Source organism: Marmota marmota, unplaced genomic scaffold (assembly GCF_001458135.2).
Source record: "Marmota marmota marmota unplaced genomic scaffold, marMar, whole genome shotgun sequence".
Lineage (NCBI taxonomy): Eukaryota > Metazoa > Chordata > Mammalia > Rodentia > Sciuridae > Marmota > Marmota marmota.
In genome coordinates, this window is record NW_026000241.1 from 8802509 (window position 1) to 8822580 (window position 20072).

The 20072-nt window shown below is 45.3% G+C and overlaps 1 protein-coding gene across 10 annotated transcripts in view; it reads right to left on the reverse strand.

Annotated features, from left to right (window-relative positions):
- Positions 1 to 11995: 11995 nt before the first annotated feature.
- The window catches only part of Pth1r (parathyroid hormone 1 receptor), a 30965-nt gene continuing 22888 nt past the window's right edge, over positions 11996 to 20072 (reverse strand). For all 10 annotated transcript variants that reach the window (XM_048795205.1, XM_048795204.1, XM_048795202.1 and 7 more), the window contains one exon: positions 11996 to 20043. In XM_048795205.1, the coding sequence (XP_048651162.1) occupies positions 19657 to 20043 (387 nt within the window). In that variant the 3' untranslated portion in view covers positions 11996 to 19656. The remainder of the gene's footprint in view (positions 20044 to 20072) is intronic.

Genomic DNA, 20072 nt, shown 5'->3' on the forward strand with positions numbered 1-20072 from the left:
AACTAAGGGCTCCAGGCAATCCTGTATGTGCCCTGATATGTCCTATAAAGAATGGATCTTTTCTGTCCCAGATTAGACTTTGTATAGTGGAAAGCAAAGAGAAAACAGTAGAAGAAGGGGAAATCCTACCAGCATCTTCAAGAGATACTATAGCATTAACTACATACTGACTATCAGAAAATAAATTAAATACAGAATCTTTAAACATCACAAAAGCTTGTAAAACTGCATTAAGCTCTACCTTTTGAGCTGATTGTTTGGGTACTAAAAATGTAAAAGTTTGATCAGGGGTAACTACTGCTGCTGTACCATTATTTGACCCATCAGTGAATATATTTGGAGCATTCATGATAGGTGTTTTTCTTGTCATTTTTGGAAAAATTACAGGATGCAATGACCAAAAAGACAATAAAGGATTAGATGGTAAGTGGTTATCAAATGAAACATTAGATTTGCACATGATTATTGCCCAAGTATTTAACTCATTAGCTAACTCATCAATTTGATTCATAGTATATGGAGTAATAATTTTATTGGGAGAAATTCCAAACACTCCCTTTGCTGCTTTTATTCCTTTGAGTATTAATTGTCCTACAGCCTCAGGATACCTAGTAAGAATAGTGTTAGGAGAATAAGATAAATGTATCCATAATAATGGACCTTCTTGCCAAAATACTCCTGTAGGAATATTTTTTGTTGGTAGTACAATAAATAATAAAGGCAAACTTATATCAATTCTATCCAAATGCATATTTTCCATATATGTTTCAATGATTTTTAATGCCTTTCTTGCTTCAGGCGTTAACATTCGGGGTGAATTTGGATCTGATGGACCTTTTAGGATATCAAATAAAGGTCCCAACTCTCCTGTTGGTATACCTAAATAAGGCCTTATCCAATTTATGTCTCCTAATAACTTTTGAAAGTCATTAAGTGATTTGAGTTGATCTACTCGTATTTGAATTTTTGGTGGACGGACCATGGTTGAGGATAATAGAACTCCTAAATAATTAATTGGAAAATTTAATTGTACTTTATCTATTGCTATCTCTAGATTATAATTTTTTAATAAGTTTGTAAGTGTGGCATAACATTCTAGCAATGTGTTTTTATCTTTGTGTGCTAATAATACATCATCCATATAGTGAAATATTTGTAGTTCAGGATTTTGATTTCTAAGTGGCTGGATTACTTTGTTAACATAAATTTGACACATAGTTGGGCTGTTAGCCATCCCTTGAGGGAGTACTTTCCATTCATATCTCTGATCAGGACCTTCATGATTCAGTGCAGGGATAGTAAATGCAAAACGTGGACTATCCTCAGGATGAATTGGAATTGAAAAAAAACAATCTTTAATATCTATAACTAAAACATACCAGGTTTTTGGCAAAGCAGACAATTGAGGAATCCCTGATTGAGCAGGTCCCATAATAACCATCTCATTATTAATGGCTCTTAAATCTTGCAATAATCTCCATTTACCAGATTTCTTTTTGATGACAAAAATGGGAGTATTATGGGGAGATACAGAAGGTTGTATATGTCCTTCTGCTAATTGTTGTTTGACCAGGTCATGGGCTGCTTGTATCTTTTCTTTAGTCAGGGGCCACTGAGGAACCCATACTGGTCTTTCTGATTTCCAAGTAATTTTTATTGTCTCAGTGGCCCTTTCTGAAAATCCAACCCATGTCTGTCTGTTCCTTGATCTATTTGTATTGGTGCTGCTATACCTTGTTCTTGTTTTTCTAATCTTTTTCCTTTCCTAAAACCTTGTCTAGTCATAATAGTGGGTGCATTTTGGTTGATGTTATTTGTTAATGTCAAACCTAATTGATCTAGGACATCTCGTCCCCATAAATTTACGGGAAGATGATCCAATACATATGGCTGTATAGTTCCTTCACATCCTTCAGGATCCTTCCAATCTAATACCATTGCACTTCTATGGGGATTAGTCGCCACTCCTAGGCCTCGAAGCGTTTGAGTGGCTTGTTGTAATGGCCAATGTTTTGGCCATTCTTGACGAGAGATGATGCTAAGGTCTGCACCTGTATCCAGTAGCCCATTAAATTCATGTCCTTGAATATTTAGTTTTAGCATGGGGCGAGAATCTAAATTTAAAGAAAGCATAGCCCAATCTACACCTGTGGAGCCTAATCCCTTGGAACCTCTTTCTACAGTACGACTGGAAAATTTATCATGTAGGCTGGGTATTATTAGTAACTGTGCTATTCTATCTCCTGGTGAAATTACTGATATACCCTTTGGAGAACTGGCTATAATTTTTATTTCACCTTCATAATCGGGATCAATTACCCCAGGACTTATCATAAGTCCTTTTAGAGTAGAAGAGCTGCGTCCCAATAATAAGCCTACTGTTCCTTTGGGAAGAGGTCCTTTCACCCCTGTGGGAATGATTTGAACTCCCATCTCTGGAGTTAGTACTGCTCTGGCGGAGGCGCAGATGTCCAACCCTGCGCTCCCTCTGGTTTGTCTGATGAGGGATCTGATGGACAATGTGTCCTGGGCACTACCCTGATGGGGTTGCTGGGTTCCTCCAGTGCTCCGTATATTTGTGGTTTTGGGCCCCGGAGCATTGGGCCCCCCTGTCCATTTTTTGGCAATGGAGCCCGATGCCTTTCTCCACGATATCGTGGATAAACACCTGGTCCTTGTTCGTTTTTTGATAATGGAGTACCCTCTATGGTGGTTTGAGAACGGCATTCATTAGCCCAATGTCTCCCTCTACGGCATCGTGGGCAAATACCTGGTATTCTACTCCTTTGATACCTAGTTTTGTTAAACCCTCCTCCAATGGGGCAATTCCTTTTAAAATGTCCTGTTTGTTCACAATTGTAGCATGTTCTTGGCCTGGCATCTAAAGCCTGTTTTACTGCAGCTGCCACAATTTGCCCTTGTTCATTAATGTCTCTGGCATCTAAAGCCTGTTTTACTGCAGCTGCCACGACTTGCTCTTGTTCATTAATGTCTCTACATAATTTAATATATGTGTTTAAATCTTCATGTTTCCATGGTCTAATGATATCTCTGCACCAACGATTCGCTTGCTCATAAGCCAGGTGTTTTAGTAATGGCATTGCTTGTTCTGTATTCCCAAAAACTCTGGTAGCTGTTTGAATAAGCCTATCTACAAATTCAGCATAAGGTTCATTAGCTCCTTGTATTACCTTAGATAATTGACCTTGTAAACCTCCATGTCCTTGTAAAGTCTTCCATGCCTTAATTGCATCTACAGCAATTTGTGCATATACACCAGGATCATATGCAATTTGTTGCTGCTGATCCTCATAAGGTCCCTTTCCTAACAACATATCTAGATTTCTCTGAGGATAACCAGCTGCTGCATTTCGCCTAGCCGTCTCCTTGCAAAATTCCTCATTGGCAACCTTCCATAACAGGTATTGTCCTCCATTTAGCACAGCTTTACACATATTAGCCCAATCTGCTGGCGTCATGTTCAAGTTGTTAATGGATTCGACCATGCTTACAGTGAAGGGTGCTTGAGGACCATAGGTTGTTACAGCCTCTTTTAGCTGCTTCACTGTTTTGAAATTTAAAACTTGGTAAAATCGCTGCCCTCCTGCCTCAAATACAGGGCATGTTAATATTTGAGATCTTGTCTCAGGATCCCAACTATCAACTGCGGGGGTTGGGGACCTCCCAGCATATGGAGGTGGCCTTGTTAGTTGGACACTTACGTCCTCTGGTGATAGAAAGGTGTTAGTAGCAGTCTCCTGTAGAGGTGGTGCTGTTGGTTGGACACTTACACCCTCTGGTGATAGAAAGGTGTTAGTAGCAGTCTCCTGTTGTAACTTTCCCCCTGATGGCTTTTTCTGTTTTACACTTTCTTTCTCTGTCTGACTAGCTTGAGAGGCCTTCTCTTTTACTTGAATCTTTTCCTCTGTCTGACTAACTTGAGAGACCTTCTCTTTTACTTGAATCATTATGTCTTCTTCTTCCTCTACCATTGTCTGAACTGAAGGCTTTGGACTAAGCAAACAAGATATGAACGTCCACAATGGCAATGTGCCAACTGGCAGAGTCCCTGGGCTTTTCTTTTCTATTCTTTTTAAATCTTCACCATGATGGTTCCATTGTGATATATTTAACAACTCCTCCTTAAAAAGCCATGGGCTACATTTTTGTATTGTATCAACGTATGCCCTGATTGTTCTTGATTTTACTGAGATGCCTCCTTCCTCTAACAATTTACTTAACACTCTTTCAGTTTGTTTTTTACTAATTTCTGATCCCGTATTTCTACTATAATACAACCCAACAAGATAACGCCTAACAAAACTGAAACAGAGTGAAACAAAATTGGAACAACACAAAATCATTATAATAGCCTCCTGAAATGTCCATCCGTCCTTTCTCCCTATCTGTTCCTCAGATGTGAGCGGTTTTTCTTCCATCTTACACATCTCCAGGGACAGGCAACTTAAAACAAAAGTGAAACAAAATAACAAAAGAAGAATCTTAAAATGGCTACCCATCCTCTTGCCCTGCCCTCAGGGGCGAGCAGTTCACTTACCCTCAGTCGCTCCCCGTGCGAGCCACCAAATGCCGCAGTCTGGCTGGGCACAATCAGGAGCCACTTGTCAAAAGAAACTAACTTTATTTTTAGAACCACACACGCCAAACAAAACAGCCTCTCAGGAAAAATCCTCAGAGCCTCAACTGCCACCACCGGCTTTCCACAAGCCTCTCTCTCCCACACAAGCTTCTCTCCACCTCCCACAATCCTCCTGCTCTTGAGGCCAATTGGCTGGGTCACGTGGGCGGAGCCAAAAAAAGTCCCCCAATGAGCAGCTCCGTGGTCTGAAAGGGCAGGGAAACAGTCCAATGAACATCACCGCAGAGGAGCCAATCAGCTAGATGTTGCTGGGGCCGAGGAGCCAATCAGCTAGATGTTGCTGGGGCCGCTGTGAGCCAATCATCAGCCGGCAGCTGGAAGTTTGCTGGCAGCTGGAAGTTTGCTGGGGCCCCTTTGGCTGTGGCTCTCAACAAGTGGTGTCTTCTTAAAACCCCTGGATGACAGAGACAGGGTCTGAGAGTTCTCCTAAGACATCCCACAGGCCAAGGCCTTGCAATAGTTTGCAGTATGGCTGGAGAGGCTCCCTCCCTAATTCTCTATAGATCCCTTCAAAATATGAGAAAGAGAAGGATGAGATTGAGCCCTATAGATTTCCATGCAGGGCCACTCCATGTTTAAGGCCCAGCAATAATTTCCCTTACTCTGCCCAGCCCTCAGCAGCTTTTCTCCCTGCTCTAACAAAGCTAAACCGTGGCTCCCTAGGACAGGGCCCTATATGAGTGAGAAGGTCCATTCTTCTAGGGGCTGTGATGTGGTAGGCTGGGTTCAGGTGTGATCTTGGGCCCTGAGGTCTTGGCTTGAGGGCTGTTGCCACTGCTGGGAGCTCTTAGTTAGAACTGCCTGGCCGCATCAGCTCAGACTCCAGGTACCAGTGGCCAACTGAAACTACCTCGCCTCTAGGGTTGTTACACCCTTGAGTTTCTTTAGAGCTTCCCCTTGAGCCTCCTGCTCCTGCTCTAAATCATCCAGTGTGGCTTCTTCTCTTTATGCTGCATTCCAGAAACACAGTGGCCCAGCTCTGGCAGACAGTGCTGAGGACTTGGGTCATGGAGGTAGGGTGTGTGTGTAAACACACAGACCAGCACACCCATACAATATGTAAAATCCTTTAAGTTAAAATTGTGCTTCTACTCTCAGAAGGTAATTCCTGTGTAGAAGAAAATAAAAACGTGCAGCTATGAGCAAGGGGTAGGTGGCCAGTTCCTTCACTGAGCAGTAAGACAAGACCAAAGCCAGGACTCTGATTCCCACAAGTTACAGGGATGAAACATGACTGTAGTTGTCAGGATTGGTTCTGGCCTTTCTTTCCTAGGAATAAGGGTGACAAGACTCCCCATACCTCCTGGGATTGCATTTGGAAACAGGATGCTTGTCTATGGCAGTGGAAGGACTCAGACACCTGGTGGCTGGGAACTAAGCTCCCACTCAGCACCAGTTCTGAAATTGGAGTTGGGTCATTCCACAGCATAAGAACCCAGAGAGCTGATGAACAGGATGCTTCTGAGTTTTTGACTCTAGGTTCCCTGACAGAAAAACTACCCTTATATAAGGATAGAAAAACAAAACCTGCCATGCATGACAAACATTCAACAAAAATAGCCAGGCTCAGTAGCACACCTGTAATCCCAGCAGCTTGGGAGGCTGAAACAGGAGGATCACAAATTCAAAGGCCAGCCTCAGCTACTTAGTGAGACTCCTCAAAATAAAAAATGAAAAGTGAAGGGGATACTCAGTGGTAGGGAGAGTGTCCCTGGGTTTAATCTCCATTACCGAAGAAAAAAATTTTAAAAGAAAGAAAGTAAAAGACAAAACACATGAGACAATGCAGTGCCTTAAAGAATAGCCAACATCCCCAAAAGTGGGAGTATTTATATCCCAGGAAATGGATAAAAGTTATATCCTAAAAGCATTTGCTGTATCAACAGAGAGATAAAGGAGGACCCCAGTAAGTCAAGAACAGGCATTAAATGTAACTGACTAGAAATCTTGGAAATGAAGAAAGTGGATATTAAAATAAGAATCCAGGCTAGGTGTGGTGGCATGTGCCTGTGATCTATGCTACTTGGTGGACTGAAGCAGGAGGATCACAGTTGGAGGCTAGTCTGGGGGACCTTGTCTCAAAATAAAAAATAAGAAGGTCTGGGGATGTAGCTCCCTGGTAGAGCACCCCTCAGTTTAATATCCATTATTTAAAAATTAATAATAAAATGAACTTGCTAGGAGAACTAAATTGTAACTTGTCAAAAAAGCGATTAATAAATTGGAAGGTAAAGCTAAGGAGATAGATTGAAGGTAACAAAGGGAAGTAAAGAGGTAACATGGAAGCAGATTGAGAGCCTTGCTATACTGATGGATGTTTTGTAGCCGACAGAGGTTTCAGGAAAAGAAAATCAAAAAAAGAAGGTAGTTGAAGGAGCAGTGGCCAACCACATCTGCTTCTAGTATCATGGATTTGGAGTTTTCCAGAATGCAGCCCAGCAAGATAAAAAGATCAGTAATATGAAACAAGAGGCTGAGAGACACGGAGAATAGAGTGAAAAGATCCAGCATAACATGGGATTGGAGTTCAGGGAGAAGAAACCCACAAAAGTGGGGCAGAGACAAAATTGGAAACAACAAGTGAGAACTTTCTAGAGCCTTTGAAAATTACTAATCCACAGATTCCAGAAGACCAACAAATCTTAAGCAGGACAGTAAAAAGAAAGAAAACTATATTCACATGTTTTTGATTTGAACGGTGATTAATCAGGTATTTTTACTTTATGAATATTCATTGTGTTTACTTGTATATTTATTCTAACTCAGCAAGTTTACTTAAAAATTTTTGTACCTGTATTAATCATCAATTGCTACATAGATTACTGCAAAATTCAGTGTCTTAAAATAAATATTTACTCCCACAGTAGTGGCCTTGCTGAGCAATTCTAGCTTGGGGTCTCTTGTGTGGTCTCAGTCATCTGAATGCTTGACTGGTGCTAGAGGTTGTGCTTCCCTAGCAGCTCACTCACATGGCTTTGGACTGGTGGCCTCAATTTCCTGCCACATGGGCCTCTTCAGAGGGTTTCCTGAGTGTTCTTATGACACCACAGCTGACTTTCCCAGAGTGGAGATCAAGGGAGAAAACAGAAGGGAGCTTTGGAGCCTCACTATGACCCATATTGGAAGTGAATTCTGCTACATCCTATTTGTTAGAAGTAAGTCACTATATCCAGCCCATACTTGAAGTGAGAATTAAGTCTCTGTCTCCCTCCCTCCCCTCCCCCCCCTCTTTTTTCCAGCAGTGCTGGGGATGGAACCCAGGGGTCTTGGTGCGTGCTCTGTACATACTCTTCTACTGAGCCACACCCCAGCCACACCTCTTGAAGGGAGGACAGTTTAAGTATTTGACATATTTTAAAACTACCATATCTGTAGTTTCATCATAATAAAATTGTAGAACAAAAAAAAAAAACAAAAATAAATCTTAAAATCAAAGAGCACAGATGTGTCTTTCAAGCCGATGTTCAGCCACGACCAGTATTCACGCTCATGACACTTCCTGTCAACAAAAATGAAAGAAGATCACCAACCATACCCAGAGAAGTGTCTTACAAGATGCATTTCGACAGACAAAGCCAAGGATTGTGTCACCAGCAGACTCTCCTCACTAACAAAATCTACTTTAGGATAATGAAAATGTTCTAAAAGTGTGATAATGGTTGCATAAATCTCTGAATATGCTAGAACCTATTGAATTACACACTTTAAGCAAGTGAATTGTATGGTTTGAATATTATCTCTCAAACTTTTTTTTTTTAATGAAACAAGTAAGCTTTCTCCTTTAAAAACAACAACAACAAAATTCTTAAGGATGTCTTCAGGCTGAAGGGATAGCAGTCACAGACGGACAGTCTAAAATATGAGAAGGAATGAAAGAAAAGAATGTAGAAATTTAAAGAGGCATTGATCTTATAAATAAAAATATGTTGTGATGAGCGTATGTAAGTCCAGAGGGGAGGTGATTGGGGCTGCAGCCTCTAGGAAGCTTACACAGAAGGGCTAGAGTTGCAGCTTAGTGGTTGGAGTGCTTGCCTGGCATGTGTGAGGCCCTGGATTCCATTCCCAGCATGGCAAAAAGTAAAAATTAAAAAAAGCTCATGCAGGAAGAGGGATAAGATTCTAGTACACAAGTAGATTAACATTTTTAAGGTAACCTAAAAGGAATAGAGTGGATTACTTTAAGCTTTGTTTTTTGGTTTTTTGTTTTGTTTTGTTTTGTTTTAGGAATAAAGTAGTTATCCAAAGGAAAGCAAAGAGATAAAAGGTAGGATGAGTAAATGAATCCAAAGATATTATGGTATTAATCATCAATCGCTACATACAGATTACTGCAAAATTCAGTGTCTTAAAATAAATATTTAGGGCTGGGATTTAGTGACTTAGCAGTAGAGTGCTCTCCTAGCACATGCCAGGCCCTGGGTTCAATCTTCAGCACCACATAAAAATAAAATAAAGATATTGTGTCCAACTAAAACTAAAAAATAAATATAAATGAATAAATAAATATTTGCTCCCACAGTAGTGGCCTTGCTGAGTAGTTAATGTAGTAGACCGCTTTTTAAAGCTCAGTTTGATACCATTCAGAAGAGAACCTAAACCTGAACAGCAAGATTGAAAGTAAAGGGACAGAGAAAACTCTATGAAGCACAGCATCCTCAAAAGAAAGCAGAGGTGGCCAAAGCCTTGTGAAACAAGGGAGACTTTCAGACAAAAGCGCTCTTAGCTACACTGGGGCCTCACCCGCCTCGCAGGGCAATGTTAAATGGGATGTGACCACTTTGGAAGTATTGAGCACCAGGAGAGGACCAGGAACGCTTGTAGCATCGCTCATGTAGCACACACAAAATCAGAAACAGCATGTGGTCATAGGTACATGAGCTATAACCACGTGCAACAATGTGGGTAGATCTTGGAGGAGGCTAAACAGGCAAGAAATAGAGAAGGAGCCATTTGTGTGATGCTAACAAGAGTGAGACAATGCACTCTTAAGGATGCAGGCGTGGAAGGTGGAGTCCACAGAGGAGCAAGATGGTGGCTGCCAGCCTCTGGCCAAGTCAGCTCTGGACAGGGGCCCTCTGAGATGTTGATATGTTCTTTTTCTTGGGTTGAGTGATGGAAATTTATTTTTACTCTGTAAACACACTCATTTTCATATACTCTTATATATATACTGTATAGCACATCCGGGTTTTTTGTTTTTGTTTTTGTTTTTGTTTTAAGAGTTTTACTACATTTGCTGTTTGACTACAGTGGCTACAAGCTACATGTAAAACCTCAGAAGGACAGATTACATACAAAGGAATGAGTTTTATTTTCCATCAGCAGTAGATACCAGAAGACAAAATCTTAAGTACTAAGGAATAAATGTACTCAGTTATTATAATAAGGGCAAAGATACTTACAGGCTTTGATACTGTTTACTCCACACTGATCTTTTCTTTCTTTATTTTTATATTTTATTATTTTTAGGTATACATGACAGTGGAATGTAATTTGACAAATTATATACATACATGTAGTATAATTTCCCATTCCTGTGGTTGTATATGATGTGGAGTTAACACTGGTCTTATGTTCATACATGAACATAAGAAAGTGTTGTCTGATTCATTCTACTATCTTTCCTGTTCCCATCCCCTCTCATTTCCCTTCATTCCCCTTTGTCTAATCCAGTGAACTTCTATTCTTCCCTCCCACCCCTTAATTGTGAGTCAGCATCTGTATATCAAAGAGAACAATTGATCTTTGATTTTGGGGGATTGGCTTATTTCCTTTGCATGATAGTCTTCAGTTCTATCCATTTACTGGCAAATGCCAAAATTTCCTTGTTGTGGCTGAGTAATATTCCATCTGTATATATATACAACATTTTCTTTATCCATTTGTCTATTGAAGGGTACCTAGGTTGGTTTCATAGCTTAGCTATTGTGAATTGAGTTTCCATAAACATTGATGTGGAAGTGTCACTACAGTATGCTGATTTTAAGTCCTTTGGGTATGTGCTGAGGAGTGAGATAACTGCGCCAAATGATGGTTCCATTCCAGGTTTTCTGAGGAATCTCCAGAGTTGTAGTCCCACCAGCCATGTGTGAGTTCTGTCAAAAAGACTTTTTTCTGGATATAGGCAAGATTATTCTAAAATGTTTATGGAGAAGCAGAGGATTTAATAGTTAAGCAGTTTTTTAACAGGAATAAAGCAGAAGGAATCACTCTGCCCATTTCAAGATTTATTATACAGCTGCAGTAGTCAAAACTGTAGTATTGGTGGAAGGACAGGCAGACAGATCAATGCAACAGAATACCCAAGCCCAGCCAACTGAAATTTGGCAAACGTGCAAAACAAATTCAATAGGGGAGAGATAGTCTATTCAACAAATGGTGCTGGAGTAATTGCAATCGATGAGTAAAACATAAATGCATAAACCTCTGGCCTTCTTCAAAAAATAAAGTATAACAGATTTAAAAGTAAAACATAAAAGTTTTAGAACAAAACAAAGGAGAGGGTGTGGCTGTGCACACCAATAATCCCAGGTACTAAGGAAGCTAAGGCAGGAGGATTGCAAAATTGGGGCCAGCATGAGCAACTTAGACCCTGTCTCAAAAAAATAAAAAGGGCTGGGGGTGTGGCTCAGTAGTAGAGCACCCCTGGGTTCAATTCCCAGTACTACAAAAGAAAGAGAAGAGGAGGACAAAGGAGAGAACCTTCAAAAGCATAATCCATAAAGGGAAAATGATGAGTTCAACTTAAAAGCTTTTGCTCAACAAAGACCCTGTTTAGAGAATGAAAAGAAAAGGTACAGACTGAAAAAAATATATATTTGCAAACTGCATATCTTTTAAAGAACTCATGTGTAGAATACATAAGGACGTGCAAATTAAGATCACAATTTCATTACATGCCCATTTAAACAGTTAAAATAAAGAGTGATAATAGCAAATGCTGGCAAGAATGTGGGAAGATCTCTTGTTTGGGGGGCTTGTAAAATGGTATGGCCGGTTTGGGGAAAATACTGTGGCAGTTTCTTTAAAAAGCAAACAAACAAACTGCCAGGCACATAGGCACACACCTGTAATTCCAGCAGCTCAGGAGACTGAGGCAGGAGGATTGTAAGTTCAAGGCTTCAGCAAGCAAGGCACTGAGCAACTTAGCAAGGCTCTCTTTCAAAGTAAATTAAAAAGGGGGTGGGGATATGCCTCAGTGGTAAAGCACTCCTGTGTTCAACCACCAGTACTCATCACCCCTCCAAAAGAAATGCTTACCATATTACCCAGCAATTGTTGTTCCTATACAATTATCCAGAGAAAAACAGGTGTTTACCCAAAAACCTGAGCAGAAGTGTTTATGACAGCTTTATTTGTAGTTGCCATAAGCTAGGGAGAAAATGTCCTCAATTAGGTAACTATGGAACATCTTCATCATGGAATACTAATCAGCAATGTAAAGGAACAAAGTATTGATACATGTGACAGTTTGGATGGATCTCAAGGCTGGAAAAAAAGATGGGTATCAAATGGTCACATACTATATATATATATATATATATATATATATATTTTCCATGTCTTTGACATTCTTGAAATGACATTATTATAAAATGGAGATGATTAGTAATTGCCAGAGGTGAGGGATGGTGGGGACCAGGTGTGACTATAAAGTGAAGGAAACTCTAAGGAGATCTTGGAGTAGTGTAACTATGGTGATAGAACAGTTCTGTATCTTGGTTGTGGTGAAGATTAGACCAATCTGCTTTCATGTTAAAGTGGAACCGAACCACATACACATACTACCAACGTCAGATTCCTGGTTTGATACTGTCCTATAGCGATGGAACATGTACCATAGGTGAAATTGGTGAATATTATACCGGACCTCTCTACTACTTTTTTGACTTCCTGTGAATCTGTATTTCAAAATAAAGATTTACAAAACATAAACATCAAGCAAAGAAAGCTATAAAACGTGTTTTACTCTGTGTGTGTCTTTTGCTGGAGATCAAACCCAGAACCCCATGAATACCAGGCAAGTGTTCTACCCTGAGCAACATCACTAACCCTTGAATCTTAAATTTCCTTTAAAGGCCTATGTGCTGAAGGCTGGTTCCCAGCCTGTGGTACTACTAGGATGTTGGGGAACTTTAGGAGGTGGGGCCTAGAGGGAGGTAGTTAGGCCATCAGGGGCTTGCCCTGAAAGGAGATACTAGAGCCATGACCCCTACTCTTCTCATTTCCCAGATGAAGTGAACAGTTTGCTTGCCATGATACCCTGCTTTTCCACAAGTCCAGAGAAAGCAACAGGGTCAACTGATCATAGCTGGGACTTCTAAAGCTATGAGCCAAAATAAACCTTACCTGTTTTTAAGGTGACTATCAGGTGTTTTGTTACAGTTACAACTGACTAAAACAACATGTTAAAAAGTATATTTTTAAAGTGTGCTTTTTGTGTTTAAGACAGAACGGAACAGAGTCTGGATCACAAGTGGGCATTAGTTCTAAGTGGTTTACAGTAGGTTCTGGGCTTGGCTGGAGAGAGATGAGCAGGGATACAGGCCCCAGCAGCCTCTTTGTCACAGGGCTTGAGGAGACGGACCAGTGAGAGGCTCTGTGGTTGGAGCCCTGTGTGCCTGCTGCTGTCCATCTTGCTGGGTGTTTCTCCGGGACAGCCCCAATGAAAAGGAACAAAGTATTGATACTCCTGATATTCCAAGTCCCTCCTGCTTGGAGTTCTCCAAGACATGTGGCTTCTTTGGGGAGAGATGTCAGGCCTGAGATTTTTTTTTTTTTTCTTTTAGTTGTAGGTGGACACAATACCTTTATTTTATTTATTTTTATGTGGTCTGAGGATTGAACCCAGTGCCTCTCAATGTTCTGGGCAAGCGCTCTACCACTGAACCCCAGCCCTGAGATCTTAACAGCTTGGTTCCCCTTCCCCAGCACAGGACAGGAGAATGGGCTGTTGGACCCAAACCCAGGCTTAGAGGATCAGAAAGAAGGCTGGCAGGAAGGAATCTGGGGTTTAGCTCAGTGATAGAGTGCTGCCTTTGTGCACAGAGGTGGAGGAGGAGAAGGAGGAGGGAATTACAGGAACAGGCCTCCAGGAGCCAGGCAGGCATCTGCCAGGAGAAAGGGATGGTGGGTTTGGTGGGACTGACCACCAAATTTCCTCCTGAAATTAGGAGGGAAAACTCTACTCTTCAGCCCAAGCCCTCTCGGAGTCCCTGTGCTGCTCTTCACCGCGTCTTCAAGGCTCCATCCTGTGAGATGCGTCTGCAGGTGGCCTCTCTACAGGACTCTGAGCTGTGTCCAGGGCCTGCTGCAACCCTGGCCACACGCAAAGGAGCTGCGGGAGTGGGCCATTGATCCCAGGCTTCCTGAGTGCCTGCCTTGTGCTGGGTACTGACTCCGGAGCTGACGATGCAGCTGCGAATCTGATGAAGACTCTGCCTTTCAGGAGCTGATCTCCCAGGCAGCCCAGCCCCTTCCTCAGATCAGTCTGAAAGACACTTCCCCCAGAACCATCTGGCTGAGCATACCAGTAGCCCTAAGAGACACTAAGCCAGGAGATAGCATGGACCAGACTCTGGACGTCTTGGCCTTTATTTTCGCATTTTCCCCACACGGCCGCTGGGGGGCAGCAGGAGACACTGAAGGGGAGCGTGGGTCAGTCAGCAAAGCCGCCTCTGAGTTCCCATTGCCTGGACCGGCAGATCTTGAGCACAGCGCCTCACCCACAACATGAAGCACTCCTCTCTCCTGATGACCTGTGACCACCGTTAAGGGACTGGTCACCAGAGATGACTCAGTCACCTGAAACCCAGAACAGTGGTGGCATGTTCTGGGGACAGTAGATTCAGGCTCTCTTGCTGTGCACTAGGTCTGGGTGGGGTGCCTCTAAGGCTCTCCCAATCCTGAGGACAGGTCTTACCCTGTTGGGTCACTACAGACACCTCCTCCCTGAGCAGTGTTTGGGAAGCATGTGTGCAGAGAACTTAGAGACATGCAGCCACTGCATCGTGGCTGGGACCAACCTGAGGTGGCATCCCCTAAACCTGCCCTAAACACCTGCTACTTGGAGCAAGTTCTTAAGATGCCATTGTTGACCCAGGGACCCATAGATGGGGTATCAGGGCTCAACCCCCAGATGGCCTGGATGGGAAGAAGGGAGGGATCCACCGAGCACGTGGGGGTGCATGCTGGATTCTTGGGCTACTTTTTTCCCTGAGTTCAGACCTGGCCTTGGCCTCTGGCAGCTGTGAGCTGGGCAGAGTTTCCCGGCCAGCCTGCCTCTTCTGTATGTATTTACTGGTTTTCTTTAAATGTTCCCATTACTCAGGCCTCTGATGGGCACTGAGACAGAAATAAATCCCACAAGGCAGCCCAGCCAGAAGCCGGGAATCCGATTCCCCCTCAAAGACCGGAAGAGGCCCCTGTGCAGAGCATGCCAGACCACTGTGGCCCACACACTCCACATGGCCATGAGTATGGCCACACACCCCCATGCATACACATGTACACATGCATACCTCTAGACACATTCCCTCTGCAGGCTTCACACACACCACACATGTGAACACTGATGCACATACTAACACTTGGATTTGCTTCATGTGCAAACTGACTTCACACATTCACACACATCTCAGTGTGCGCATGCATGCCTTCATACACGCACTCCCTGATAAAAAGGCAGGCGCACATCCAGTTGTGACCACATTCTCTGGGGTTCCAGCCTTAGCCATCTTCAAGGTCATAGAAGGTGGGAGGATGCGGCCAGCTCTACACCGCTCAGGAGGAGAGTGGCCTCATGGGAGCACAGGCTTAGGGCTGCCAGAGCTTCTGAATTTTTAAGAGAAGCTGGAAAGCTGAATTTTTATGTGAAATATCCTGATTTTTAAATGTTGGCTCAAGATGTTGAAAATACTGTGAGGGCCAAACCAAACATGCCTGTGAGCCAAATTCCACCCACAGGCGGCATTCGCAGACCACGGGTCCACACACAGTCACACACACACAAATAGACATACATACACAGAGACACATACAAACAAAAATAGACACACTGGTACATACACAGTCACATACAAACACAAGATACAGGTGATAAAAGCATGGACATATATAGATGCACATATAAACACACCAACACAGGTATACAGACAAATAGAACCACAGACACAAATACAGGTACGTACACACTACAGACACAAACACACTGAAGCCAACACATGGCACTGTCTTGCTGATGTAAGTGAGCTTGTTGGGGGTGGGTAGTGTGATACTGTGGCCTTCGGGCAAGGACCAGAGGGGGCCTGTGCCAACATTATCCCCTGACTTACAAATGCTGGAGGGTGCTGGGACAAGTTGGTTTGGGCTGTCAAAAGCATAGTGTGACAGGGAGAGAGGGCCTTGTGTGCTAGGCCCTGGGCCCATAGGAGCTGAGAAGAAGGCTTGGGGTGGTCAAGAATTCATCCTCCTCCCAGCTGTGACCCCTCTTCTCTGTCACTGGGAAGCAAAGCCAGCGGGAACCCCAGGGTCCCGTCTGCAGAGCTCCCCACCAGAGCCACGACCACGTCCCCACCCTCAGTGGTTCTGTCTAGTCACCATGCTGGGAGACCTGCTGGAACCCACAAGGCCTTGCAATCAGCCCCCCAAAACCCAAGGCTGAGAGTAAGGGCAGGGCCTGAAGATGCATAGTAAGTGAAGGACCATGAAGAGGCCTCATAACCCCACCTTTGGAATACCAAGGCCAGAAAGGGAGACTGAGTCCTGGTCTTCAGCCTCCAGATCCTGTCTCCTTTCCTGCTGAATCATCTTGGGGATGACTGACCATAGCCCCTGGATGGAGAGAATCAGCCCATAATCCACACTCGCCACTACTTGGTCTCCACAGCCTGCCATGGGCATGATGCTGAAGAAGGAGAGAACCTGGGGTTGTCTTGGCCTTGGAGCCTGAGAGTCTCAAATCTGCCCAAGGGAAGGGTGAGTTTCCTGATCAGGCAGACTTATTGGGGAGTAAGGTGGGTACTGAGACCACTCGGGTCAGGAGATATGAGCAGCACCTGACCTCCAAATAGAGGCTGAGGCTCAGAGAGAGTAGGTAGCATGCCCAAGGTCACATAGTGCATACCCTGAGTCAGCCTGGGCCTAGGTCCCTGCTGGGCTCTGAAGCCCCTTCCTCCTCTGTCCTCTTGTCCACTTAAACCAGCCCCCGACCTAAGGCTTGTTTCAGTAGGCCATGGTAGGCTGGGATCATTCTCCTAGAGTCAGCTAAAGAGGCATGGGGGCAGGGAGCCATGTGCTCAAGCTGCACACAAGTCCCATATCCAAAACTCCCAAGTTGTCACCCCTGCTAGACCTCTTTAGACCGTTTTTTTGTTTGTTTGTTTTTATACTGAGATTGAAACCAGGGGTGCTTTACTACTGAGCTACATATCCAGTCCTTCCCCACCTCCACTTTTTTGAGATAGGGCTTTGCTGAGAGAGAGAGGTGACCACCTGGCTCCAGCCATTGCTAAGTTGCCAAGGCTGGTCTCAAACTTGCAATCTTCCTGCCTCAGTCTTCCACACAGCTGGGATTACAGTGTGTACCACTGTGCCCAATGCTGACCTCTCTTCTAATTACCTAGAGCAGAGCCAGGATCCTCTCAGAGCCCCCAGGGAATGTCCCTCCCAAACCTCCAAAGAGCTCAGCCCTCTTTCTTTCTGTCTACAGTCCCTCTGTCCACCTCCCCAGGTGAGGACTGAAGAGTGTGGACCTGTGCACTCTAGGTTGTGCGGGGCCCATCTCAGTCCTGTTCTTGACAGGCTTGCAAGGGTGAGCCTCCTTTGATGGCTCTGGATCCCCAAGACTGCACTCTGAACTGAGAACTATGGACTCCCTCAACACCCCCTTGAGGTTGGGCATGTGTTCGAGAGCTGCCCAGGAGTCCCCTGAAGGTGCTTTCTTTCCAGGCCTTCAGGAGTCCTTCTCTCAACCTGAGCAGGGGGAGATGGGCCAGAGAGAAACAGGGCTGTCCACATGCCCAAGACAGGTGGGAGCTGAACTGGCCACCTCTCTGGGGAGATTTGGAGTCCAGAGAAATCTGTGAGGTCCCAGACACTGTACTAAGGGGCTGAGGTGTGGGGGTCTCTGCACCCTCCTCCCTGCGTGCCCACCAGTCAGCTCTGCTGGTGTTTACGTGTTCCTTGTGGCTTGGCTGGGCTGTGGGGCCTTGAAAGGAGAAGTGACCACCTGGCTCCAGCCACTGCTCAAGGCAAACAAGGTCCTGATGGTGTGCCAGGCCTGCTGAGGGCTCCTACTTCCTCTGCCAACACCTGGACAGCCTAAGTGGGGCTCAGGGGCCTCTCTGAGTAAAGGCCAGCCAGGCCCCAGGGAATCCAAGTCTGAGGTAGAAGACCTGGCCCAGAGTCTGGGACTGATGTGAGAGGTCCAGTCCTGTCCTGGACATCCAGTTAGGGGAGAATGGTGCCCCATCTGAAGGGGAGACCTGGCCCTGTTAGGTGCAAATATCTAAGCACAGAGAGCCAACTGGATATGGTAGGTGTCCCATTCCATTTGGGAGGATTGCCCCTGGCCCAGGGATTCCAAGGGGCATTTTGTTCAAAGAGGAAGAACAATCCTATCCAGAGTTCTTCGTGATGAAGGCTCCCAACACCATCTCTTCACCTGGCCACCAGCCACCTGCCTCCTACCAGGCTACCTCTCCTCTGACCTCTATGCAGCCTCCTCTGGCCTCCACATTGGAGTGGGAACTCTAAACTGTGGCTCTGACCTTGTTGTTTTCCCTCTAGAACTTCCAGTGGCTCCCCATATCTGCAGGAATACTTGATGCTCAGTATGGCTCAGTGGCCCTTCAGAACCTGGCCCATGCCCCTCTCCTATCATTCCGAGATCACACCTTAAAGAGCTACATGGATACATTAGGCCTGTGGTTGTTTGCCCTGCCTGCCATTGAGCAGGAGGGCCAGGTATGACGTTGCTCAGCATATGTCCATACCACCCACCACCTCGAGCTTGATGTCTTAGACCACATGACCCTCACCTTGCCCCCAGTGGATGGGTGTCAGGCTATGGGAGGTGAGAGTACTCCTGGATGGTAGGTCCATGGACAGAAACAACGAGGTCTGAGGCAGGGGTGGGCCAGGTCCAGGGGGCAAATGAGGTGGTGGGTGATGTCAGGTGGGATATTAGTGACTATCCTGAATACATAGTGGGTGGATGCATCCACCCTACCCAGCCCTCTGGGCTCAGACTTTTGACTCCCCACAGTCCCTGGTCTACCTCTCACTTGCTTGCCCTGGCTTTCCGTCTGGCCTCTGTCTGCTTGCTGGAGGCATGTCAGCTCCAGTGCAGGGGCTGGGACTCATGCATGGTAGGGCTCCCTGAGTGGACACCAGAGAGCCAGAAAAGGTTCATTTAGAGGCAGGGCCGTAGGCTTGAAGGTGTGGCCAGGGACCTGAGGGATCTGCTGTCTTCCTGGGGTGGGTGGGGGCAATGACTAGAGGCCAGCAGGCAGAGGAGCTGGGTTGGAGGTGCCTGGGCTTCCCATGGGCCTGGGTACGAGTTGCGGGAGCAGCTGAAGTGGCAACAGTGTCAGAGGAAGGCTCAGCCCATTCCTACACAGGTCCAGCTGTGCTGTGTGTGGTCCCTGAAAACTTGAGCCTTTCTGGTCCTTGAGAGAAGTGTCTTCAGGTCCTTCCTCCTCCTCAGGTGATGAGACTCAAGGACCATTTGGGGTTCCTTGCCTTTCCCCTACTCTGGGAGTGAGTGCCCTCAGTACTTCCCCATGGCTCCCAGCCCCCTCCCTCTTGGAGTGAATCTCCAGTTCAGGCCACAGGAAGCCACACACCTCTTCCTTTTCCTTTTTTTTTTTTTTTTTTACCTTTTTCCCCCGTGTTTTCCTCCTGGCCCAGCCCTGAATGGGCAACCATCCAACCACTGTTCTCTTGGTCCATCTGTCCAACCATCCATGTCCACAGGTCCAAGCCCTGGTGCCCAGTCACATGACTGTCTCCCACTCCTCCTGTAGCAGTGGGGGTGGCCGCTCAGGCCCAGAGGCCTCCTCGTCCAGGCCTGAGCAGGAGCCATTGAGGAATCCGTCCTCCTTGGGAGCTGCCTTGACAGTTGGTGTGGTATCGAGGGTCTCGAGGACTGGGGCCCCTGGCTTGGCATGGCCAGGCAGCTGGGAGTGGCCATTGGTGGTGGCGGCAGGTAGCAGGCGGGGACTGAGGGGCAGACCGAGTCCTGTGCGGGGACCTACGTTGGTCACACTCGTGTGAGACACCATCGGACCGTAGCTGTAGCTGCTGCTCCCGCTGCGTGCCTTGCGTTTGAAGTCCAGTGCCAGTGTCCAGCGGCTCCAAGATTTCTTGATCTCAGCCTGTACCTTTGGGCAGTAGAAAGGTGTCAGTTAGG